Source organism: Armigeres subalbatus, chromosome 2 (genome assembly GCF_024139115.2).
Source record: "Armigeres subalbatus isolate Guangzhou_Male chromosome 2, GZ_Asu_2, whole genome shotgun sequence".
Classification (NCBI taxonomy): domain Eukaryota; kingdom Metazoa; phylum Arthropoda; class Insecta; order Diptera; family Culicidae; genus Armigeres; species Armigeres subalbatus.
In genome coordinates this window covers 55,945,933-55,971,311 of record NC_085140.1, presented here as the reverse complement: position 1 = coordinate 55,971,311, position 25,379 = coordinate 55,945,933, and the positions used below count along the sequence as shown (strand labels likewise).

At 44.4% G+C, this 25,379-nt stretch overlaps 1 protein-coding gene across 1 annotated transcript in view; it reads right to left on the bottom strand.

The window, feature by feature from the left end:
• Window positions 1-25,379, bottom strand: part of LOC134214407 (3 beta-hydroxysteroid dehydrogenase/Delta 5-->4-isomerase) — a 44,471-nt gene that overhangs the window by 4,970 nt on the left and 14,122 nt on the right. Inside the window, exons 2-3 of the mRNA XM_062693786.1 lie at window positions 13,705-13,812; window positions 12,882-13,295 (exon numbers count right to left, since the gene is read on the bottom strand). Coding sequence (XP_062549770.1) covers window positions 12,882-13,295; window positions 13,705-13,812 — 522 coding nt within the window. The remainder of the gene's footprint in view (window positions 1-12,881; window positions 13,296-13,704; window positions 13,813-25,379) is intronic.

Here is a 25,379-nt window from a genome sequence, read left to right as displayed (position 1 = left end):
CGGCAGAAAGGAAAAGCGTTCGTCAACTCCGTGCGCGCTGAAGTAGAAGCAGCAGGTAGCTGTAACAAAAGGACGAGCGACTCACAGCCGACAATCAGCCCGAAAGTTCGGCCGTGCGCTGTGTGCAAAATGGACGGTCATAAGCCCAAGGAATGTCCCACTTTCAAAGCAAAGAACATCAACGATCGATGGAAGACAGTTCAAGAAGCTCAACTGTGCAAGCGATGCTTGTATCCCCACGGCAAGTGGCCATGCAAAGCCCTCCATGCGGAACAGATGGATGTAAGGAAAACCACCATAGATTTCTACACCCTGGATATCCGCGACCTGGCACCAATGTGGGAAATGCAGCTTCTTCGTCATCAAACACTGGAGTCGTAACAGTTCATCAACATTCTCATCAGAAGGTTTTATTCCGTATTATTCCGGTTTCTCTTCATGCGAATGGGAAAACAGCAGAAACCTTTGCTTTCTTAGATGGGGGCTCCGACTCAACCCTGGTGGAAAGTTCTATAGCTTCTGAGCTTGGCATTACTGGGCCGACGGTTCCACTCTGTATGCAGTGGACAAACGGAGTAACACGGACAGAAGATGATTCTAAACGAGTTCAAATGGAGATATCTGGAAATAATTCCATGCGCTATTCTTTGAGTGGCGTTCACACAGTCTCAACCCTAGACCTTCCTCGGCAGACGCTGGATTTCGACGAGCTTCAATCCAAATTTCGTCATCTGAAAGGGCTGCCTGTATCAAGCTACAAAGACGCAATTCCGAGAATACTCATCGGTCTGGACAACACTAAACTGAAAACAACTCTGAAGCTTCGGGAAAGTGGTGGCGACGAGCCAGTCGCAGCAAGAACACGGTTGGGTTGGACTGTATTCGGGAAGTCAGGAGGAACTGAAATTGCATTATCACATCGAGTTTTACACGTGTGTCATCAACCAACAGATGCAGATCTCCACGAATTGGTGAAATCTTTTTTTGCGATCGAGGGAGCAGGTGTTGAGGCAAACGCAATCATCGAATCAAAAACAGAGAAACGAGCTCGAGAAATCCTGGAAGCAACTACGGTGCGTATGAAATCTGGAAAGTTCCAAACAGGCCTTTTATGGAGATACGACAGAGTAGCGTTTCCTGATAGCAAACCGATGGCGGAGAAACGACTGCGATGCCTCGAGAATCGGCTATCCAAAAACCCGGAATTGTACGAAAAGGTGCGGCAACAGATGATCGATTATGTCGAAAAAGGTTATGCTCATAAGGCCACCATGAATGAATTGAAGCAAACTGTCCCATGGCAGGTGTGGTATTTACCGCTAAGCGTAGTCCACAATTCCAAAAAGCCTGACAAGGTGCGTATTGTATGGGACGCCGCGGCTTCAGTGAAAGGAATTTCGCTGAACTCAGTTCTTCTCAAAGGGCCAGATATGCTGCAGTCCCTACCAACAGTCCTATGCCGATTCCGTCAAAGAGAGGTGGCCATTAACGCGGACATCAAGGAAATGTTCCACCAGGTGTTCATCCGTACAGAAGATCGACAAGCTCAACGTTTCCTCTGGCGAAACAACCCGACGGAACCGATGCAGGTATTCGTCATGGATGTCGCCATATTCGGCGCAACTTGTTCGCCGTGCTCAGAGTGAACACGCAACTGAGTACCCAAGGGCGGCCACTGCAGTCGTTGATAACCATTATGTCGACGACTACCTGGATAGCGTCGATACGGTCGAGGAAGCGACACGGCTGGCAAAGGAGGTGAAGTTAATTCATCAGCATGGAGGATTTGAACTCCGTCACTGGCTCTCCAACCGGAAGGAAGTGTTGGAAAAAATTGGCGAGGAACCTTCGGAAGCGACAAAAAACTTCGTTATGGGTAAGGACTGCGGTGCGGAACGAGTTTTGGGCATGATATGGTTACCGCAGGAGGACGTATTTTCCTTTGCTGTTCAGTTTCGATCTGACCTTGATCGACTGCTGGATGGGAGTATCTACCCTACAAAAAGAGAGCTACTCAGCTTGGTGATGAGCATTTTCGATCCGCTCGGACTGGTGGCGAACTTCGTTATTCATGGCAAAGTTTTAGTGCAGGACGTATGGAGAGCAAACACCGGCTGGGACGAAAACATATCTGATGACATCTTTCCGGCATGGCAACTATGGGTTCGATCGCTACGTGATCTTAAACAAATACGTATTGATCGTTGCTATTTTCCGGGCTATAATTCAATGGCACTTGAAACCTTGGAACTGCATATATTTGTGGATGCCAGTATAGCAGCTTATGCCGCTGTTTCCTATTTTCGTATTGTCGACAGTGGCACCATTCGCTGCAGTCTTGTATCATCGAAAACCAAAGTTGCGCCGCTCAAACAACTTTCCGTGCCTAGACTGGAACTACAAGCCGCAGTGCTTGGGACGAGGTTGATGAAGTCCATCACCAACAGCCATACTATCTCTATCAGCCTAAAAATATTCTGGGTGACTCCAACACTGTGCTTTCCTGGATACGGTCTGACCAGCGAAGATTTCATCAGTTTGTGGCGTTCAGGATTGGCGAAATTCAGGAAAACACCGATGTTTCAGAGTGGAGAAAGGTGCCATCGGCTTGGAACGTAGCGGATGAGGCAACGAAGTGGGGAAATGGCCCGAAAGCGTCTAAAAGAAGCAGGTGGGTGCAAGGACCAGAATTCCTCTACAAAGATGAATCAGAGTGGCCCGAACAAAACAAAAACTGGACCACCGATGAAGAAACGCGAGCATCACTTTACGTTCACCAACAGAATGAGTCACAAGAAACTATACGTTTTAGGCGCTTCTCCAAATGGGGAAGATTAGTGCGTGCCGTAGGATACGTTCTGCGATTCTGCAGCAATCTTCATAAGGCAGTCAACAGAGAACACTTGCCAGTTTCCAGAATTCTCAGTAGTGATGAGTTGCAGAAAGCAGAATGGACCATACTCCGCTTGGTCCAGCGTGAAGCGTTTCCTAGCGAATACTTGTTGCTGAAATCAAACCAACAGGCTCCAACCGGTGAATCGAAAGTGTTAGACAAAACTAGTAAGATCTACAAGTTGTGCCCCTTCATTGGAGCTGATGGTGTCATACGAAAGGATGGTCGAATTGGTGCAGCCGCCTGGTTATCAAGCGATGTAAAATTCCCTGTGATTCTGCCCAAAGGGCACTACGTTACGGCGTTGATCATCGACGAAGTTCATCGCAAGTTTGGCCATGCCAATAATGAGACGATCGTCAATGAAGTGAGGCAGAAATACCACGTGTCCACTCTTAGAGCTCTGGTGAAGAAAGTAGCAAGAAATTGTCAACTGTGCAAAGTGAAAAAGCTGTTCCACAGGCTCCACGAATGAGTTCACTCCGGAGGCGCGACTTGCGCCATACGTGAAGCCATTCACTTATACTGGCCTTGACTATTTTGGACCACTGACGGTGAGAATCAGCCGAGCTAAGGTCAAACGGTGGGTGGCGCTGTTCACCTGCCTCACAACCAGGGCAGTTCACCTGGAGGTGGCATTCACTCTTTCCACAGAATCGTGCAAGATGGCTGTCCGAAGATTTATAGCTCGCCGTGGTGCTCCGTTGGAAATATATTCGGACCAAGGAACGAACTTCCAAGGAGCAAGGAAAGAGCTCAGAGAACAAATTCGTCGAATGAACGCTGAACTATCAACGTCATTTACTAATGCAGTTACACAGTGGAAGCTAAACCCTCCTACGCTCCACACATGGGGGCGTATGGGAAAGACTGGTGAAGTCAGTAAAAAATGGGTTGACTGCCATGGAGATCCCCAGAAATGCCGATGAAGATACACTGCTCGCTACATTATCAGAAGTTGAGTCTATGGTAAACACACGAAGCTGCAGAGGATGAAGCGCTGACCCCAAATCACTTTCTGCTTCTTAGCTCCAACGGGGTATGCCAACCAGCAGTAGCACCACAGGACGAAAAATCGGTGCTGCGATCAAATTGGAACCATGTTAAGGTAATGCTAGATAGATTCTGGAAAAGGTGGATCAAGGAGTATGTACCCGTTATTGCAAGACAGACGAAGTGGTTCGGCGAGGTGCGACCGCTACAAGTTGGCGATTTAGTTATTGCTGTCGACGAAAAGGTGAGAAATAGCTGGAATCGAGGAGTCGTCGTTGGAGTGCACCCTGGAAAAGACGGTCGAATAAGAAGTGCAGATGTGAGAACTTCAACAGGAATTTGCGTACGGCCCGTGACTAAGCTGGCGGTCCTGGACGTGCGTAATATTGGAGGTATGGCTGAAGTAACTTGCAGCAATACGGGGAGGAGTATGTGCGCAACAGTTGTGGACCCCTCGTCACTGGGTAACGCACATTAAGGACGGTTGAGACTGGTTAACTGAAACTGTAACTTTTCGAAGATGTCATGCAAATGTCAGTAAATTAGGACAATTTTCGTTGTCATTTGTGATTCCAAATTGTTAGACACACGACACACGTTGAAATTCAATAAATTAAAAGTTAGTTTTGCTTAGTTTCTATTAATAAATTACTATCGTAAGTATTACAAACACATTAAAATTGTACACTCAACACTCATTAAATAAATAGTTTGAAGGACACTTATTTCAACGTAAAAACTTGTTACACGAGGACGGATTTGTGAACGAAGAAGACTAGATATTGTGAGTAACCTAAAACTATTAAAACCTAAACAAAAAGTAAAAATAAATAATTTCAGCTTAAAGCTTACTCTGAACTAAAAGGACGAGTTTGCCTTCGAGAGGTCCGAACGTCTCCGTGTCTCCGTAACATTCAGCAAAGGCTAACCACTGAACGGTGTAATTTAGAAACCGTTATAAAGCCTGTAGATGATTTTGTATCGTATTTTATTGAAAAAATTGATAAACTTATAACTTATGACATTATTTGCAAACAGCAATACACTTGTACTGTTAGATTTCTCTGAAAATTATTCATTCATTATCCAAAATGCTGCTCAAGGTTGGAATAATTCCCAGGCAACAATACATCCATTCGAAGTTTACTTTAAAAGAAACGGTTAATTAGAAAACGTTAGCTTTATTAATCAGAAGTAATGACCCATGACACAAAAGCTGTTCACTTATTCATTTCAAAATTAATTGACTTTTTGAAACAGTCGATCGATTTTAAAAAAAAATACTTTTGTGTCTGGGTGAGCTGCAGCACATTATAAAAATAAAAGGAACTTTGCAAGTCTGTGTAATTTAAATTCAAAACATGGCTTAGAAGCACTTTTTAACAACATCGCACGGAAAAGGCCCTTGCGAAGCTATTGGTGGCACTCTCAAACGAATGGCAAAACGAGCAACTCTTGCCAAAGATTATGGAAAAACTATCAAGACTCCTCGGGAGTTGTACGAATGGGCGAGTGGGCGAATGGGCACTTTTCAATCAAACAAAAATATCACTTACATTTCTGTTATATCACGAATGAGCAATACCGCCATCGGGGGTGGCAATGGGTCTGGGGGTGAGAATGGGTCATCGATCGCTCTCACCGCGAGCATGGAGGGCGTAGAGCAAAATCGTTCAAAAAGGTCTCTTATATTTTTGTCTTCTTGTCCTCAGAAACATTCATTTACAAGCATTCTAAGTAGTTGAAACAGTGACCCATTGTCACCCCCGACGACGCTACTCAACAAGAGTTTGATGAACTTTTCAAAAAAGCAAAAACTACAATTGGCACACAAAAGCTTCATTCTTTTATACCAATTGCTCATAATAAAATCCTGGCTAGAAATATTCCAATTCAGATGAAGACCCAAAAGTCTTTGAATTGTTCGACTATGTTTACAAATTAATGAGTATTCAAGTAGAAATAAGAATTAAATGTAGTAATAAATAAAATTGAAGAAAAAATTAAAAAAGTGCGGAATTTTTTTTTTTAAATATGCGTTTACCGGAGATCCCCCTAATGAAATTACCTACCGAGCTTCATCGTTTGGAATCAAAATGTTTATCTGATAATAAAAATCGACCTCCAAGTTTTTTCTTGCTAAACCAATTTTAATCTTTAAATTCATTAATTTATTTTCTCGGTGAACGAAACGCTCTTTTATTTTTCAGACTTCATAGTTCAGACAAATTTACAATAGTCCATCAAACATCACAATTTTGTAAATTTGGTCATTTGTGTGTAATATTGATATAAGCAATCTAGGAAAATATACGCCCTTTTCAAATGTTGGTCCACATTAATGTTAGATTATGATAAATTGCTTCCTAAACAATTTTTTTATACGTCCAAAATGTGTCGTTGGTTGATGATAGGCAGCTGAACCTATAATTGGCGCTGTAGGCATAAAACACGCTGATAAATTTTCACTCAATATGGACATGAAAAAAGTTTTTGTTAGAAAAACTTTTTTTCCTTAAATATGTCACAGGAACATTATTTCCAGAAAAGTTAGATAATTAAAATACCTATCTGCAGAAAAAATTTCATCGATTTCTTTTTTTTGTAATATCGATTTTAATTTTTAAAACTATTTTTTTTCAGTGTAGAAATCGGTATTTTTTTTTTGGATATTTTTCCAAAAAACTTCTGGGAATTTCACGACAGTTCGCCATACAACACTTTTTTGTAGGTCCTGTCATTTTAGAGTTACATCGTTTTATAAAAAATCCATGAAAAAAAAATTAGGCCCTCATCAAATGTTACTCTTGACAATTTTTGAAAAACTAACTATGCAGAGTGGCTTAGAAATACCATATCTTTATGCCCTCCAAGTTTCATTCGATTCTGAGATGGTGCTGCCAACCGCTGGTCGAGTTGGCGCAAAAGTCGTCTATACTATCATAAATTGTCGTGGTATTTGTGAAAATTTGTATTGTTTACCGTTTTTACAAGAGAGGGTGGTGTCTAAAGCACATATTAAATTAAAGATTGCTAGGAACAAAACTACACCAACCTGGAAGCCTCCTTTCAAGAGGCCTGGAAGCCTCCTTTCAAGAGGTCTGGAAGCCTCCTTTCAAGAGGTCTGGAAGCCTCCTTTCAAGAGGCCTGGAAGCCTCCTTTCAAGAGGCCTGGAAGCCTCCTTTCAAGAGGCCTGGAAGCCTCCTTTCAAGAGGCCTGGAAGCCTCCTTTCAAGAGGCCTGGAAGCCTCCTTTCAAGAGGCCTGGAAGCCTCCTTTCAAGAGGCCTGGAAGCCTCCTTTCAAGAGGCCTGGAAGCCTCCTTTCAAGAGGCCTGGAAGCCTCCTTTCAAGAGGCCTGGAAGCCTCCTTTCAAGAGGCCTGGAAGCCTCCTTTCAAGAGGCCTGGAAGCCTCCTTTCAAGAGGCCTGGAAGCCTCCTTTCAAGGGGCCTGGAAGCCTCCTTTCAAGAGGCCTGGAAGCCTCCTTTCAAGAGGCCTGGAAGCCTCCTTTCAAGAGGCCTGGAAGCCTCCTTTCAAGAGGCCTGGAAGCCTCCTTTCAAGAGGCCTGGAAGCCTCCTTTCAAGAGGCCTGGAAGCCTCCTTTCAAGAGGCCTGGAAGCCTCCTTTCAAGAGGCCTGGAAGCCTCCTTTCAAGAGGCCTGGAAGCCTCCTTTCAAGAGGCCTGGAAGCCTCCTTTCAAGAGCCTGGAAGTCTCCTTTCAAGAGGCCTGGAAGCCTCCTTTCAAGAGGCCTGGAAGCCTCCTTTCAAGAGGCCTGGAAGCCTCCTTTCAAGAGGCCTGGAAGCCTCCTTTCAAGAGGCCTGGAAGCCTCCTTTCAAGAGGCCTGGAAGCCTCCTTTCAAGAGGCCTGGAAGCCTCCTTTCAAGAGGCCTGGAAGCCTCCTTTCAAGAGGCCTGGAAGCCTCCTTTCAAGAGGCCTGGAAGCCTCCTTTCAAGAGGCCTGGAAGCCTCCTTTCAAGAGGCCTGGAAGCCTCCTTTCAAGAGGCCTGGAAGCCTCCTTTCAAGAGGCCTGGAAGCCTCCTTTCAAGAGGCCTGGAAGCCTCCTTTCAAGAGGCCTGGAAGCCTCCTTTCAAGAGGCCTGGAAGCCTCCTTTCAAGAGGCCTGGAAGCCTCCTTTCAAGAGGCCTGGAAGCCTCCTTTCAAGAGGCCTGGAAGCCTCCTTTCAAGAGGCCCTGGAAGCCTCCTTTCAAGAGGCCTGGAAGCCTCCTTTCAAGAGGCCTGGAAGCCTCCTTTCAAGAGGCCTGGAAGCCTCCTTTCAAGAGGCCTGGAAGCCTCCTTTCAAGAGGCCTGGAAGCCTCCTTTCAAGAGGCCTGGAAGCCTCCTTTCAAGAGGCCTGGAAGCCTCCTTTCAAGAGGCCTGGAAGCCTCCTTTCAAGAGGCCTGGAAGCCTCCTTTCAAGAGGCCTGGAAGCCTCCTTTCAAGAGGCCTGGAAGCCTCCTTTCAAGAGGTCTGAAAGCCTCCTTTCAAGAGGCCTGAAAGCCTCCTTTCAAGAGGCCTGAAAGCCTCCTTTCAAGAGGCCTGAAAGCCTCCTTTCAAGAGGCCTGAAAGCCTCCTTTCAAGAGGCCTGTAAGCCTCCTTTCAAGAGGCCTGAAAGCCTCCTTTCAAGAGGCCTGAAAGCCTCCTTTCAAGAGGCCTGAAAGCCTCCTTTCAAGAGGCCTGAAAGCCTCCTTTCAAGAGGCCTGAAAGCCTCCTTTCAAGAGGCCTGAAAGCCTCCTTTCAAGAGGCCTGAAAGCCTCCTTTCAAGAGGCCTGAAAGCCTCCTTTCAAGAGGCCTAGAAGCCTCCTTTCAAGAGGCCTAGATGCCTCCTTTCAAGAGGCCTGGAAGCCTCCTTTCAAGAGGCCTGGAAGCCTCCTTTCAAGAGGCCTGGAAGCCTCCTTTCAAGAGGCCTGGAAGCCTCCTTTCAAGAGGCCTGGAAGCCTCCTTTCAAGAGGCCTGGAAGCCTCCTTTCAAGAGGCCTGGAAGCCTCCTTTCAAGAGGCCTGGAAGCCTCCTTTCAAGAGGCCTGGAAGCCTCCTTTCAAGAGGCCTGGAAGCCTCCTTTCAAGAGGCCTGAAAGCCTCCTTTCAAGAGGCCTGAAAGCCTCCTTTCAAGAGGCCTGAAAGCCTCCTTTCAAGAGGCCTGAAAGCCTCCTTTCAAGAGGCCTGAAAGCCTCCTTTCAAGAGGCCTGAAAGCCTCCTTTCAAGAGGCCTGAAAGCCTCCTTTCAAGAGGCCTGAAAGCCTCCTTTCAAGAGGCCTGAAAGCCTCCTTTCAAGAGGCCTGAAAGCCTCCTTTCAAGAGGCCTGAAAGCCTCCTTTCAAGAGGCCTGAAAGCCTCCTTTCAAGAGGCCTAGAAGCCTCCTTTCAAGAGGCCTAGATGCCTCCTTTCAAGAGGCCTGGAAGCCTCCTTTCAAGAGGCCTGGAAGCCTCCTTTCAAGAGGCCTGGAAGCCTCATTTCAAGAGGCCTGGAAGCCTCCTTTCAAGAGGCCTGGAAGCCTCCTTTCAAGAGGCCTGGAAGCCTCCTTTCAAGAGGCCTGGAAGCCTCCTTTCAAGAGGCCTGGAAGCCTCCTTTCAAGAGGCCTGGAAGCCTCCTTTCAAGAGGCCTGGAAGCCTCCTTTCAAGAGGCCTGGAAGCCTGCTTTCAAGAGGCCTGGAAGCCTTCTTTCAAGAGGCCTGGAAGCCTCCTTTCAAGAGGCCTGGAAGCCTCCTTTCAAGAGGCCTGGAAGCCTCCTTTCAAGAGGCCTGGAAGCCTCCTTTCAAGAGGGCTGGAAGCCTCCTTTCAAGAGGGCTGGAAGCCTCCTTTCAAGAGGCCTGGAAGCCTCCTTTCAAGAGGCCTGGAAGCCTCCTTTCAAGAGGCCTGGAAGCCTCCTTTCAAGAGGCCTGGAAGCCTCCTTTCAAGAGGCCTGGAAGCCTCCTTTCAAGAGGCCTGGAAGCCTCCTTTCAAGAGGCCTGGAAGCCTCCTTTCAAGAGGCCTGGAAGCCTCCTTTCAAGAGGCCTGGAAGCCTCCTTTCAAGAGGGCCTGGAAGCCTCCTTTCAAGAGGCCTGGAAGCCTCCTTTCAAGAGGCCTGGAAGCCTCCTTTCAAGAGGCCTGGAAGCCTCCTTTCAAGAGGCCTGGAAGCCTCCTTTCAAGAGGCCTGGAAGCCTCCTTTCAAGAGGCCTGGAAGCCTCCTTTCAAGAGGCCTGGAAGCCTCCTTTCAAGAGGCCTGGAAGCCTCCTTTCAAGAGGCCTGGAAGCCTCCTTTCAAGAGGCCTGGAAGCCTCCTTTCAAGAGGCCTGGAAGCCTCCTTTCAAGAGGCCTGGAAGCCTCTTTTCAAGAGGCCTGGAAGCCTCTTTTCAAGAGGCCTGGAAGCCTCCTTTCAAGAGGCCTGGAAGCCTCCTTTCAAGAGGCCTGGAAGCCTCCTTTCAAGAGGCCTGGAAGCCTCCTTTCAAGAGGCCTGGAAGCCTCCTTTCAAGAGGCCTGGAAGCCTCCTTTCAAGAGGCCTGGAAGCCTCCTTTCAAGAGGCCTGGAAGCCTCCTTTCAAGAGGCCTGGAAGCCTCCTTTCAAGAGGCCTGGAAGCCTCCTTTCAAGAGGCCTGGAAGCCTCCTTTCAAGAGGCCTGGAAGCCTCCTTTCAAGAGGCCTGGAAGCCTCCTTTCAAGAGGCCTGGAAGCCTCCTTTCAAGAGGCCTGGAAGCCTCCTTTCAAGAGGCCTGGAAGCCTCCTTTCAAGAGGCCTGGAAGCCTCGTTTCAAGAGGCCCTGGAAGCCTCCTTTCAAGAGGCCTGGAAGCCTCCTTTCAAGAGGCCTGGAAGCCTCCTTTCAAGAGGCCTGGAAGCCTCCTTTCAAGAGGCTTGGAAGCCTCCTTTCAAGAGGCCTGGAAGCCTCCTTTCAAGAGGCCCTGGAAGCCTCCTTTCAAGAGGCCTGGAAGCCTCCTTTCAAGAGGCCTGGAAGCCTCCTTTCAAGAGGCCTGGAAGCCTCCTTTCAAGAGGCCTGGAAGCCTCCTTTCAAGAGGCCTGGAAGCCTCCTTTCAAGAGGCCTGGAAGCCTCCTTTCAAGAGGCCTGGAAGCCTCCTTTCAAGAGGCCTGGAAGCCTCTTTCAAGAGGCCTGGAAGCCTCCTTTCAAGAGGCCTGGAAGCCTCCTTTCAAGAGGCCTGGAAGCCTCCTTTCAAGAGGCCTGGAAGCTTCCTTTCAAGAGGCCTGGAAGCCTCCTTTCAAGAGGCCTGGAAGCCTCTTTTCAAGAGGCCTGGAAGCCTCTTTCAAGAGGCCTGGAAGCCTCCTTTCAAGAGGCCTGGAAGCCTCCTTTCAAGAGGCCTGGAAGCCTCCTTTCAAGAGGCCTGGAAGCCTCCTTTCAAGAGGCCTGGAAGCCTCCTTTCAAGAGGCCTGGAAGCCTCCTCCAAGAGGCCTGGAAGCCTCCTTTCAAGAGGCCTGGAAGCCTCCTTTCAAGAGGCCTGGAAGCCTCCTTTCAAGAGGCCTGGAAGCCTCCTTTCAAGAGGCCTGGAAGCCTCCTTTCAAGAGGCCTGGAAGCCTCCTTTCAAGAGGCCTGGAAGCCTCTTTTCAAGAGGCCTGGAAGCCTCCTTTCAAGAGGCCTGGAAGCCTCCTTTCAAGAGGCCTGGAAGCTTCCTTTCAAGAGGCCTGGAAGCTTCCTTTCAAGAGGCCTGGAAGCCTCCTTTCAAGAGGCCTGGAAGCCTCTTTTCAAGAGGCCTGGAAGCCTCTTTTCAAGAGGCCTGGAAGCCTCCTTTCAAAAGGCCTGGAAGCCGCCTTTCAAGAGGCCTGGAAGCCTCCTTTCAAGAGGCCTAAAAAAGGCTTGGTAGCCCTCCTTTCAAGAGGCTTGCCTAAGTAACATTTCAAGTTTTATAACGCTCTTGAAGACCACAATTTAGTTCAAGAGTCTTATAAAACCAGTATGAAACCAAAATGTTACTAGGGTGGTAGCCTCCTTCCAAAAGGCTTGGTAGTCTCCTTTCAAGAGGCTTGGTAGCCTTCGTTTAAGGGGCTTGGTAGCCTTCTTCAAGAGGCCTGAAACCTTCCTTTCAAGATGCCCAGAAGCCTCATTTTTAGAGGCTCGAAAGCCTCCTTTCAAGAGGGTCGGAAGCCTTTTTTTTCAAAAAGCTCGGAAGAATCTTTTCAGAAGACTCGAAAGGTTCCATACAAAAGGTACAAAAGGCTAGGAAAACTCATTTCAAGAGGCCCGGAAGTTTCCTTTCATGAGGCCTGAAAGCCTTCTTTCAAGCGGCTCGGAAGCCTCCGTTTAAGAGGTCTGGAAGCCTCCTTTCAAGAGGCCCGGAGCCTCCCTTTGAAGAGCCCTGGAAAGCTCCTTTTAAAAGGCCCGGAAGCCTCTTTTAAAGAGGGATGGAGGCCTCGTTTTAAGAAACCCAGATACCTCCATTCAAAAGGCTTGAAAGCCTCCTTTTAAGAGTTTCCGACTTTTCCAAAAAGTTCGGAAGAATGCTTTCAGGAGGCTCCGAAGGATCCTTACAAAAGACTCCTCCTTTCAAGATACTAGGAAACCTCCCCTCAAGAGGCACAGGAGCCTTCTTCAAGAGACTCGGAAGACTCCTTTCAATATGATCGGAAGCCTTTTTTCAAGAGCCTCGGAAGTCTTTTCAAGTTGTTCGGAAGTGTACTTTAAAAGTGTCAGAAGCGTCCTTTCAAGAGAACCGAAACCCTCCTTTCAAGAGGCATGGAAACCTTCATTCCATAGGTTTGGAAGTCTTCCTTCTAGAGGCGCAGAAGCCTACATTCAAGAGACTAGGGAGCGTCGTTTCGGGAGGCTCAGAAGCCTCCGATAGTCATAAAAGTTTTAGTTTTAAAAGTAATAGTTTAAAAAATCCTGTAGAAAGCTTGATGTTGAGTGACCCGTGTGAAGCATAACATTTAATAAACATGCTGGTTGGATTGGAGTTGTATATTCTAGTGGCTTTTTGCGCGAATGATGTGCTTAGGTGTACGGATTTCGGTACCCCATGGTATCTAGTGGTTGATATAAAAGTTCAATTGATGTTTTTTTTAAATTAAAATCGAAATAAAACTTCCAAACTTACTTCCGTTAGCCATGGGGGTATCGTTAGCCGCCAGGATCAAATTTTCCGCCTTCAGCTTGGACGGTGCGTAGCCGGGAATCTGAAACTCACTCTCCTTAGACGGCACTTTGGTCTTCGGTTCGGTTTGGTTGCAAACAATCGTAAAGTTGGCCCGGCCCATGTACGGTGTCATGTGGATCAGACAATCGCCGGTAAACACCAATCTCGGCACGTTGTACTTCCGGCACAGGTCAATCACCACCTGCGTCCCGTCGACGTTGACCCGCTGCAGCTCCTGGTAGTTGGGCGGGAAGTCAAAGTTGATGTACGCCGCCATGTGAAACACGCAGTCGACACCCTCGAATGCGGACTCAATCTTGGCCGGTTGGCAAATGTCACCCACGTACGAGACGACCCGGTGGGTGTCGATGTGACCTGGAATTAGACGGGATGGGAAGAGAAATGACATCCAATATTGCAAACACTCTATCATCAATGCGTCGTCGTCGGTTAGCTTCGGGTAAAATCTATATGCCTCCTAAGAAAGTTGTCGTATTTGATAAAAATCTTTAAAGATCAACTGAAAAATGAGCCACAATACAATTTCTAATTTGAATTGAAAACTTTAGTGCAACGGAATCGTGATGTTTTGCAATGTCATGAATGCAGTTAACTTTACTTTTATTGCAATTTAAAAATTTGGTTTACTATAATCTGTTTTGCAATTGATAATAAATAATATACGACTAACTAGTAGAGTGAAAACATTTACTTTTTAAACTAGTTTTCAGTGAGCTGCCCGGGGTCGGACGGTCGCTTGATGTGGTTTGGTTGTGGCACTTACCGAATGTATTTTCGTATGGTTTCAAATCGACGACACGAATCTCGCGCACCTTGGGGTCACGTTCCTGCAGGGTTTTGATCAAATGTTGACCGAGGAACCCGGCGCCACCTGGAAGGAATACGACATAAGGTCAATAATTGCCACTTAGTGCTGTCGTTTCGGGGGGAGGGAAAACCCACCAACGGTGCGGGAGGGCTAAAAAGTGGTTACAAATAGGTTTGCGAAGGCTAGTAAAAGTGAGCAGAATGGAGACAATCCTTCATCGGGAAAAGGATACGTTCTTGTGCGGTTTTTCGCATCAGAGAATCGTGACCGGAATCTGGATGATAGAATCAGAGTCACTTTATTTTAGTTGGGTGAAAATTCACGCCAAAATATTATATGAGCTGCTGATTTACTTGAGCGGGTCAGAGGGGAGAGAAGGGCAGAAATGAGACAGTATTGATAAAAGCAGAACTCAGCTACCATGGTTTATGATATCAGGCAAATTGTGTCAAGGCCATCAGTAGGTAATTGATAGTAGCCAATATATTGCGCAGATTCCGCCTTATTAGACTCCTGCGCGAAAATTATTTGCGTGAATATTTTACCCGTATCAGACATACAAATGAATTACCACTGTTTGCTGTTTGTTTGAGTAAACAAAAACACGTGTGTCCGATGAATATCAACAACAAAAAACAATTACAAAGATAGCTTGAATGTATTGGTGTGCACGCTGAAAATTTAAAGCAAAACGAAGTTGCGCCAGAGTCTAAAAATTGATGCAACGCGCAATATACTCATTATAACATTGGGTGTTGACAATTCTGCATAAAGTTTGATTGACACATTGCCTAAAAATATTATCTACAACTGTCAAATCGAGATTAATTCAAATGTTCAACCCCTACATCCCGTTTTATGTATCCATTTGAACGAAACCAACGAATAACTCATAAGTCGTCAAATTTTTAAATGAAGTTTGTCCTTTCCCGGATTCCGTATCCTGTGCAATTGTATTGCAAAAACGCATGAAACATAAAAATGTGTGAAAACCATGAGAACGCGAGAGTATGTAAATACATAGTACTACGACGGCCAATTTTTTTTTATCTCATCGTGGCTTCCAAGATAGGTTAACTGGCCGCCACACAGCAGTTCGGTCTGCGTTCCATCCTTGCTACCACCATCATCGCCGGGCGGACAGAGAACGAGAGCAGTGTGCGCGAGGTGTTACGTTATATTTAAAATTCAAATTATGTGTAAATACAAAATCAAAACGATGATGATTCTATCAGCATAATGAATTTGTAATATCCCGCTAGAGCAGGGGCGACGATGCGATTCGCGCGATTCATCGACGAGATTGAAAGAGGGTGATGAAGTGGGCGCCAGACTCATTTTCCCGGTTTTAAATTTTCCCAATGCTGGTTGACTGCCTGGTCAGTGCGCCTGGATGTGGTGGGATCGATTGCGGGAGGCTGTTTTTCGATCACGTTCACCAACCAATTGCGTCATTTTTGCGCGCCGCCTGAGGGCTTTATTACTCAGGGTTTCGGATTGAAGACCAACCGACCGGTACGAAGCCTCGCGGTGGTCTACGGTAGCGAGCTGGCCATGATATATCAGGTAGTCGCATAAAATCAGGACCCACAACAGTGGGTGAGACGAAAAAAAGGTCCGAGCAGAAAATGCACCAGCAATGATTTATTTGATTTCCACTTGGCTGATTAAACGAATGCGTTGTGATTGATGTAAATTTCATCGCACCCCGCACAATCATACGAACGGATGGGAGCCACGGAAGCGGATGTGACTGTTTGGTTCCAGTCTGTCGGACCTCTGCTGTGTGTGTGCGGGAACAGGTATGCCTGGTTATGATTCAATGTTTTTTTGGTGTGTGATTCGTTGATAACGTTTTTTCTGCTAGCAGAACAGAAAATCACATACAAGGTTGCACAAATTACTGACACGTGCAACATGAAATGTGTGAAAGTCAAATATTTCTGGGTCGACACTATGGTGTTTGCGTTACCAATGATTTGATTTGATTTCACACGAGTTCGAGTATACGGGACTTCAACTTGAAAGTCCAGGAAAAATATCTTATAATGCAATATATTACATTCATGTACATGATACAATGGGGGTTGATGATGCTGTTGGTTTTTAAACACCTGGCGTCCTAACATGATATCGTAAAAAAGTTCACTGGGAAGCGTTACAGTAAAATCTTAACAAATTTTATTATCTGTAAAACCTTCGACATCAAATCGGAATTATTTGTGTTTTAACGAATGTTAAGATAATTTAAAATGATTTTTATGGGAATTATTTTTGGCCACCGTATTTTTGCCCTAGTGGACCACAAAGTTGAACCGAAAGTAGGGCATACATAAATCGTTTTCAAAAAATATAAATCAGGGCTGTAAAACGGTAGGTTGACATCAAGGAAAAAGCGTCCAATATAGCTCTGGTTCCCACAAGTTCCTATCGCTTCCACGGTGTCGACCGATGACAATAGACAGCCAGTTAAGGGTTTTGTTGCGTGCTTAGCAGGTAGTGCAGCCTAGGCACTGTGGTTCTTCTGACATTAGCTATAGTGAGAAGGTACGTCTCGAGAGTCTGTCCACCAGGAGGTGCGGCCTAAACACCCTCTGCCTGGTATCCAGCGGTTGATTAGCAAAACGCTGTATCACATCAGGTATATCAGACCAGTAGATAATAGTAGCAGATTTATATTTATATTATTTATGTTGTTCTGTTACAGCATTTTTTTATAGCAGAGGTTGTTATAAAATAGGGTATATGGCTCAAACTTTAGCTTATTATGCTGTGGTTGAGCACATTGGTTAATTGTGGCGGTATTGTAATGAAAATTTTGAATTTAAAATGAACGCCTAGATGGTGTTACTGTTATCCGTTCATTTGATGTGCGAAATTAGGAAAATCCATTCGGAAAACTACTTTATTCGGCAAAAGATAAAACTCATGCACATCCTACCTGCTTAAGTGAGTCAAAGTGATTTTTCACGCATGTTTATTGCGTTTATCAGTTGAAGAAGTGCATGAATCTAGCGTATTATAAAGAAGTATGCTTGATACACTTTTTTAAAGAAGCAGTGATAATTATCTCTCTACCAAACGACGTATTATCGCTGAATTATTGCTTAATTTGCGTGATGAGCCAACGTTATATCCAGGGCTTACATTACCTCCCGTAAAATAGAAACAATTGTAACAAAATTTCTTCTAGATTTAACAAAAACGTTACTAAATATGTTTTCAATGGAACAAAAATATAACTTGATTTGTTTTGTGAAAAGTGATGAAAATACCTAAAATATTACAAATTATGTTATGGAAAAGATTGTGTTATAATCATGTTATGGCCATAACCCGGGACAGAGAGTTGAAAAACAAAATTATTGCAGATATTGTTGTTCATAACACGAATTGATATAATTGTGATATAATTTTGTTATGAATAACTGGTCGGGTACCTAAGGCAGCCCCACCAGCGCACTGTACGTAACTCGACCATGGTAAGGTAGCTTACTGAAGCCATGATTTTCATGCAGTCAGTATGTTAGAATAAAACATAGAAGGCAATACAGGTCGGGCTCGATTATCCGGAGTATCGATTTTTTCACTACGGATAATCGAATCCTCCGGAAAATTGAATCACAAAAAAATCAAATCTGCATTTAGATAATGAAAGCAAACTTTGCCGCCTTACAGTTTAGTGTTCATTAAATGTTATTGACGGCAAGGCTTCTAAGCCAAGTTACCATTTTTGCATTTGTATATCATGAGGCTAGCACGATGATTCTTTAGGGATGTCAAGAACCCAGCCATTCTCAACATGGTTCATTTTCATTTATTTAGTCTACATCTATACAGATAACACTGAATCAACAATTTGACGCCACAATACACGATTCGAGGCCGCATCTCTCCATCCTCGAATACGCCCCACGCTCGCCAAGTCGTTCTGCACCTGGTCTGCCCATCTCGCTCGCTGCGCTCCACGTCGTCCCGTACCTGCCGGATCGGAAGCGAACACCATCTTTGCAGGGTTGCTGTCCGGCATTCTTGCAACATGCCCTGCCCATCGTACCCTTCCGGCTTTAGCTACCTTCTGGATACTGGGTTTGCCGTAGAGCTGGGCGAGCTCATGGTTCATTCTTCGCCGCCACACACCGTCTTCTTGTACACCGCCAAAGATGGTCCTAAGCATCCGTCTCTCGAATACTCCGAGTGCTTGCAAGTCCTCCTCGAGCATTGTCCATGTTTCATGTCCGTAGAGGACTACGGGTCTTATTAACGTCTTGTACATGACACATTTGGTGCGGTGGCGAATCTTTTTCGACCGCAGTTTCTTCTGGAGCCCGTAGTAGGCCCGACTTCCACAGATGATGCGCCTTCGTATTTCACGACTAACGTTGTTGTCAGCTGTTAGCAAGGATCCGAGGTAGACGAATTCCTCGACCACCTCGAAGGTATCCCCGTCTATCGTAACACTGCTTCCCAGGCGGACCCTGTCGCGCTCGGTTCCACCCACAAGCATGTACTTTGTCTTTGACGCATTCACCACCAGTCCAACTTTTGTTGCTTCACGTTTCAGGCGGGTGTACAGTTCTGCCACCTTTGCAAATGTTCGGCCGACAATGTCCATGTCATCCGCGAAACAAATAAATTGACTGGATCTGTTGAAAATCGTACCCCGGCTGTTACACCCGGCTCTCCGCATGACACCTTCTGGCGCAATGTTGAACAACAGGCACGAAAGTCCATCACCTTGTCTTAGTCCCCGGCGCGATTCGAACGAACTGGAGTGTTCGCCCGAGATCTTCACACAGTTTTGCACACCATCCACCGTTGCTTTGATCAGTCTGGTAAGCTTTCCAGGGAAGCTGTTCTCGTCCATAATTTTCCATAGCTCTACGCGGTCTATACTGTCGTATGCCGCCATGAAATCAACGAACAGATGGTGCGTTGGGACCTGGTATTCACGGCATTTTTGAAGGATTTGCCGTACAGTAAAGATCTGGTCCGTTGTCGAGCAGCCGTCAACGAAGCCGGCTTGATAACTTCCCACGAACTCGTTCACTAATGGTGACAGACGACGGAAGATGATCTGGGATATCACTTTGTAGGCGGCATTAAGGATGGTGATCGCTCGAAAGTTCTCACACTCCAGTTTGTCGTTTTTCTTGTAGATGGGGCATATAACCCCTTCCTTCCACTCCTCCGGTAGCTGTTCGTTTTCCCAGATTCTGACTATCTTAATAATAAAAATTCTGACTTCTCAACATGGTCTTGTAGCCGCGTATCTTATCACACGGCTAAGGAGGGCCCCAACGAAAAAAATACTATTCTATTTTATTTGCAGCGGTGTAGTCAGAAATCCTGTAGACAAATCCTGATTAATTCATCTAGCAGTATAGGCGACTTTCTTGTGCATTGTGATAACATGCATTTAGTGCATTTGGTCATAACTTTCGAGTCCATCTGGCTAATTTTCCATTCGGAATGATAAGACAGGATTCCCAATCGAATTCAACGGGGAAGGGTCGTTTGGCCGAAACCCATTTGGTCGAATGCCACTAGGACGAAAGTCATTTGGCCGAAAGGGTCATTTGGCCGAATGCGTCGTTTGGCCGAAAGTGTCATTTGGCCGAAAGTGTCATTTAGCCGAAAGGACCATTAGGCTGAAAGGGTCATTTGACCGAAAGAGTCATTTGGCCGAAAGAGTCATTTGGCCGAAAGAGTCTTCTTCTTCTTCTTATTGGCATTACATCTCCACACTGGGACAGAGCCCCCTCGCAGCTTAGTGTTCATTAAGCACTTCCACAGTTGTTAACTGCGAGGTTTCTAAGCCAGGTTACCATTTTTTGCATTTGTATATCATGAGGCTAACACGATGATACTTTTATGCCCAGGGAAGTCGAGACAATTTCCAATCCGAAAATTGCCTAGACCGGCACCGGGAATCGAACCCAGCCACCCTCAGCATGGTCTTGCTTTGTAGCCCCGCGTCTTACCGCACGGCTAAGGAGGGCCTCGTCAAGGAGTCACTTGGCGAAAAAGTCACTTGGCCGAAAAAGTCATTTGGCCGAAACCCATTTGGCCGAGAGGGTCATTTGGCCGAAAGGGTCGTTTGGCCGAAAGGGTCGTTTGGTCGAAAGGGTCGTTAGGTCGAAAAGGGCGTTTGGTCGAAAGGGTCATTTGGTCGAAAGGGTCGTTTGGCCGAAAGGGTCGTTTGGTCGTTTGGTCGAAAGGGTCGAAAGGGTCGAAAGGGTCGAAAGGGTCGAAAGGGACGTTAGGTCGAAAAGGGCATTTAGTCGAAAAAGTCGTTTGGCCGAAAGGGTCGTTTGACCAAAACGGTCGTTTGACCGAAAGCGTAATTTGGCTGAAAGGGTCATTTGGTCGAAAGGGTAATTTGGCCGAAAGGGTCGTTTGACCGCAATGGTCATGTGGCCGAAAGGGTCATTTGGCCGAATTACCCTTTCGGCCAAACGACCGTTTTGGCCAAACGACCCTTTCGTCCAAACGACCCTTCCCCCAAGAAATCGTAATTTGACCATAATTATCGGTTTCAATGTCTGATCTAGCCAATTTTCAACAGAAAGCAATGAGACAGGGTACCGCGAATACAAGTAAATCAAGTGAGTCGAATGCGAATAATTCAAATAAGGGTAGGTGCGTCACAATAAGCTAAATTTTCCACGGGATTTAAAAAAAAATAAAAATTGTATTCTGACTATAACTTTTTAGCCCATCGTCCAATGGAACTGGATTTCCTATTGAATGTAACCTGTGAAAAGCAAATCGGCTTAGGATAAGTGTCAAAACGGGCTAGACTTTGTGCACTCAAACACATAGACATATCACCCCAATTCGACGACCTGAGACGATCAGTAAATCGGACTATGGATCCCCGTGCCATCTAAAATATATGAAGACATCGGTGCTGATGATGCATTTTGAAATGTTTCACACATGGTTTTACAATGGCAATTATCATAACGTCGGTGGGGGAAATATTTCTCAGATTCTGTTTTTTGCATTTGTATCAGGTAATTTGTTGTCAAGGCTTATTATGATCGAGGGAGGCTCATGCTTTTCATTTATCGTCAATTGAGACTTCATCAGTTTTGGAACCACATCCTTTTAGATGGCGAATCTGAAAATTTTGTCTCAAATGCAACAACTTAATTAGAAATCGATCAAGTAATTGCTTGGGCAGAGTCTTTCATGGGAAAGTTCTTGAAGCGAGGAATTCGTGGAAATATTCTAGAGAAAATAATTGATTCATGAAATTAATATTAAATAGGGGAAGTGTACCGGTTTTGCCAACTTAGTGCCTAATTTGACCAACCCTAAAAAATACATATTTTTTTCAAAATAATCGATCAGTTGAAAGCAGCGTTGAAGCGTGAGGGATATATCTCTTGTTGGAACTAATAAAACCCTTGCGAATTGCTTTATTTTTGGAGTTATTCGCAAAATTGGCCAAATTAGAAACATGGCCAAAACCGGTACAGTTCCCCTATATAGAACAGCGCCTACTTCAGTCCCTTCCATTCCAGCTTCGTTCATATTTCTTCAAATAATCAAATTATGTATGAATATAACATTAATATATTCATTTGAATTCATGAATTCGATATAGAAGCCTATAATCAAATTTCGATATACAAAACAACCACTTTTTTAGCCCACCTAGATACGTTCTATATCAGCAGTTTTCAACATTTTGTATGAGAGGTACCCCTTCGAACTTTTGCATTAATTGAGGTACCCCTTATTTTTTTGCTGTAAATGAAAATAAGCGGAACTAATAAGATATATGAAAAAATGGGCGTAAATGCTAACGAGATATATGGCTCTCTAAAAAGTGGGCTGAATTTTTATTATTCCGTGGAGCTTCCCAACTCACATAAAGTTAAGCTAATTTAACTTTCTACAGGACTTTTATCACTATTGGAAGTTTCTGCGCCTCTTGAAGGGAGGTTTCTGAGGATTTTCAATGGAGGCTTCCTAGCCTCTTGAAAGGACGCTTCAGAGTCTTTTTAAAGAACTATTCCGAGCCTCTTGAAAAGAGGCTTCCGAACCACTTGAAAGGAGATTCCCGAGCTTCTGGGAAAGAAGCTTACGAGCATTTTGGAAGAAGCCTTACGAGCCTCTTGAAAGGAGGGTTCCAAGCTTCTTGAAAGGAGGCATCCGAGGCTCTTGGAAGGAGCCTTCTGAGCCTATTGAAAGAAGGCTTTCGATCCTCTCAAAAGGAGGCTTCCTAGCCTCTTGAAATGAGGCCTCCAGGCCAATTAAAACGAGGCTTCTGCGCTTCTTGAAAGGAGACACTTTAAGAAGCTTTCCAAGCCTCTTGAAGGGAGCCTTCCGAGCCTTTCGAAAGGAGGCTTCCAAGTCTCTTTATAAGAGGCGCCCGGGCCTCTTAAAACGAGGCTTCCGGACCTCTTGAAAGAAGGTTTTCGGGTCACTTAAAAGGAGACTTCCGGGCTCTTGGAAGGAGGCTTCCAGGCTTCTTGAAACGAGGCTTCCGGCCCTCTTGAAAGGAGGCTTCCTGCCTTCTTGAAATGAGGCTTCCGGGCCTCTTGAAATTAGGCTTCCGGGCCTTTTGAAAGGAGGCTTCTGGGCCTCTTGAAAGGAGGCTTCAGGGCCTCTTGAAATGAGGCTTTCGAGCCTCTTGGAAGGCTTCTGGGCTATTTGACAGAAGGTTCTTAGAAGTAGGCTTACGAGCCTCTTAAACGGAGCCTTCCGAGCCTCTTGAAAGGTGTATTCAGGGCCTCTTAAAACGAGGCGTCTAGGCCTCTTGAAAGAAGTCCTCCAAGTCTCTCGAAATGAGGCTTCCGAGCCTCTTGAAATGAGACTTCCAAGCCTCTTGAAAGGAGGCCTTCGAGCTGCTTGGAAGTAGGCTTCCGAGAAGCGTAGAAGGATGCTTTTAATCTACGAAACAACTGAGTCTATAGGAGAAAAACCTTTAAATTCTAGATTTTAGTTCAGAAGCATATTTTTAACATATTCTTTAACATTTTTATTTCATTTTTATTATCAATATGTTTTGATTTTGTTGGAATTTTAATACATCCGCTATTACGCATTTTTGTTCGAGGTACCCCCTGGGGCCAGCGAAGGTACTCCTAGGGGTACATGTAGCCCAGGTTGAGAACCGCTGTTCTATGTGGTTAAAATATAATATTATATTTTATAATCAAAGCATTATTGATTATTCATAGATTATTTAATCATTATTCATTAATCATAATCATACAAAAAATATGATTTAATCATTAATCACTAATCATTAATCATAGAATTTTACATTTAATCATTAATATCTAATCATATTCATAAAATTTTTGAGTTTTTTTCATTTATCATCAATTTTAATCATTGCATTCATCGCTTTTATTCAAGAATCTTTAATCGAAATCATATAAGTTTTATACCTTAAATTAATTTGGTAGAAAGGTTACTTGATTATTGATCATTATGCAAATCATTCAATTTGATTATTCATAATTATCAATCATTAATCATATCGAACGTTAATTATTAATCATACACATATTGTGTCAACATTTAATCATAATCGGTAATCGTTAATCATACTCCAAACGTTTTATTCATCATTTATATTCTTAAATCATTGTCGAAAATTAATTCAATCGTTAATCATAATCATTAATCATTATCAAAAATGAATTAATCATAATCTTTAATCATAGATTAGAATGATTTATTCCTAACAAATTTAATTATTCTTTAGAAGCTTTATTCATTAACGCTCTGATTATAATACATATTGAAATCTAAAAATATAAATTTAAAAAATCGCAGAGAAAATGTATTCTCCGGATGATCGTGTTTAAAATTCCGGATAATCGACGTCAAAATTCTTAGATATTAATAATATTTACTTCCCCAGATTTATAAAATCTTTCAATATTAACATGACCTTCACGAGAAACCAGATTTGACAAAACATCTAAACTGGTTTCAACTTTTGCCTATCAAGAAAAGAAACGAGTTGAATTTTCACAACCAACAACGCCCATATCGGTTCCAAATTTAACGTTCATCGCAACAGCTTTGCTAACCGTTGACCGCCGTGTCATTGGAAAGCTAAAATATAAACCCGAAAGTGCCAGCACAACTAACCTACCGGCACCGCATGCGCTTCGCCGCATTTTAGTCAATTGCTGCAGTGGAACGCACCACCATCTAAGCAGCATCCAACCACAACCAATCTGCCGAGCTGTGATGCAATTATCTGTTTGGAAGTCGAACAACCGTCAGCAACCGTCACCTTCGCCGAAATTTCATTTCATTTCGGGCAAAGCAGCCAACCAGCTAATCAGATGGACTAAGCACTAAGCTCGCGCTATGCCTTGTTGACAGAGCACCTTAGCGATGGTTTATTGTTGCTCTGCGATTCACAATCTTCTTACAGTAGATTTTAGCAAGTTGGTCACGTAGCTAGCCGGTTTGGTGTTTAGTCCTACCTACCTTACTATAGGCAGAGCTGTTCGTAGGCAAAGACTGTTACACACGACAGTAGTGTGATATGGCCTACAGTGACAAACAAACGACCTCAACGAAGCGGGAAGACACCACACGCAAAGGATAGCTAGGCAGATCGCATCCACACACAGCATTCTTTTCTGATAATGGGTTATACAAATCGTTTAGAACTTCGACGTGCTTACGGTCAGCTCAGGTTGATGGGTGCGCGATAATACCGATCCTATGTGTGAATATGGAACGGGTTTGTGAAAGGAAGATAATTGCATCAATGACGGATTAGTTAACATTGCGACGTGATCAAGGATTGTAAATTTCGATCTTATTTGACATTGGAATGAGATTGAAATGTACATCGTAGCCGCATTATCTGTATGTATAAGGGTAAATCAATCTTCAAAAACAAATCAGGAAAGGAAGCTCTCATTTCTCTATTATAATCTATTGAGGAGTTTTGCAACAAAAAAATCAAGTAATTTAAATCCGATTTAATTTTGGCCCTAAGACATAAGATGTATATAAAGAACTATTCACCCAAATGTGAAAAATTGAAGTTTATCGTACTTTTCTGTTTGAACCACGATAAATATGAGCGCCAATGTCTCTAAGAGCTATTTTAATTTAGAATGCCGGGAAACACCGAACAAATGAATTCATGTAGACTTTCAATTTTTCTCTGTCTAACGTCTATTGTACTCTAAATACTGGATTAAACTTCAAACAAAATTCATCCAAATCTGTTAATTGAAAGATGACCAATTCAACCAATCTCAATCTATTCTGCATACGTTGACACAACAAATAGAAGTATTCTTGTTCTAGTCAGCTTCAGATCATCATTGACTCGCTGCCACGTCTCTTGGTCAGACAGCAACATACATTGGGGTCGATTTTTACGCAATTGGTTTTTGGCTCATTATGGCCTTTGGATTTATTGAAACATTGAAATGAAAAAATAAGCAAAACATCGAAGTAAAATCAGAAGGTATTCATAAAACTGTGGAAATTGAGGTAGACCGAGAAATCAATAAAATTTAACCACGTAAAAAGCGACCCCAGTGTATAGGGACATTCGAGGGGTGCTTCCAAGAGAAGATTTGAACTTTTGTCACATTAGTCTCAAACTGTGGATCGGCAACGCAGAT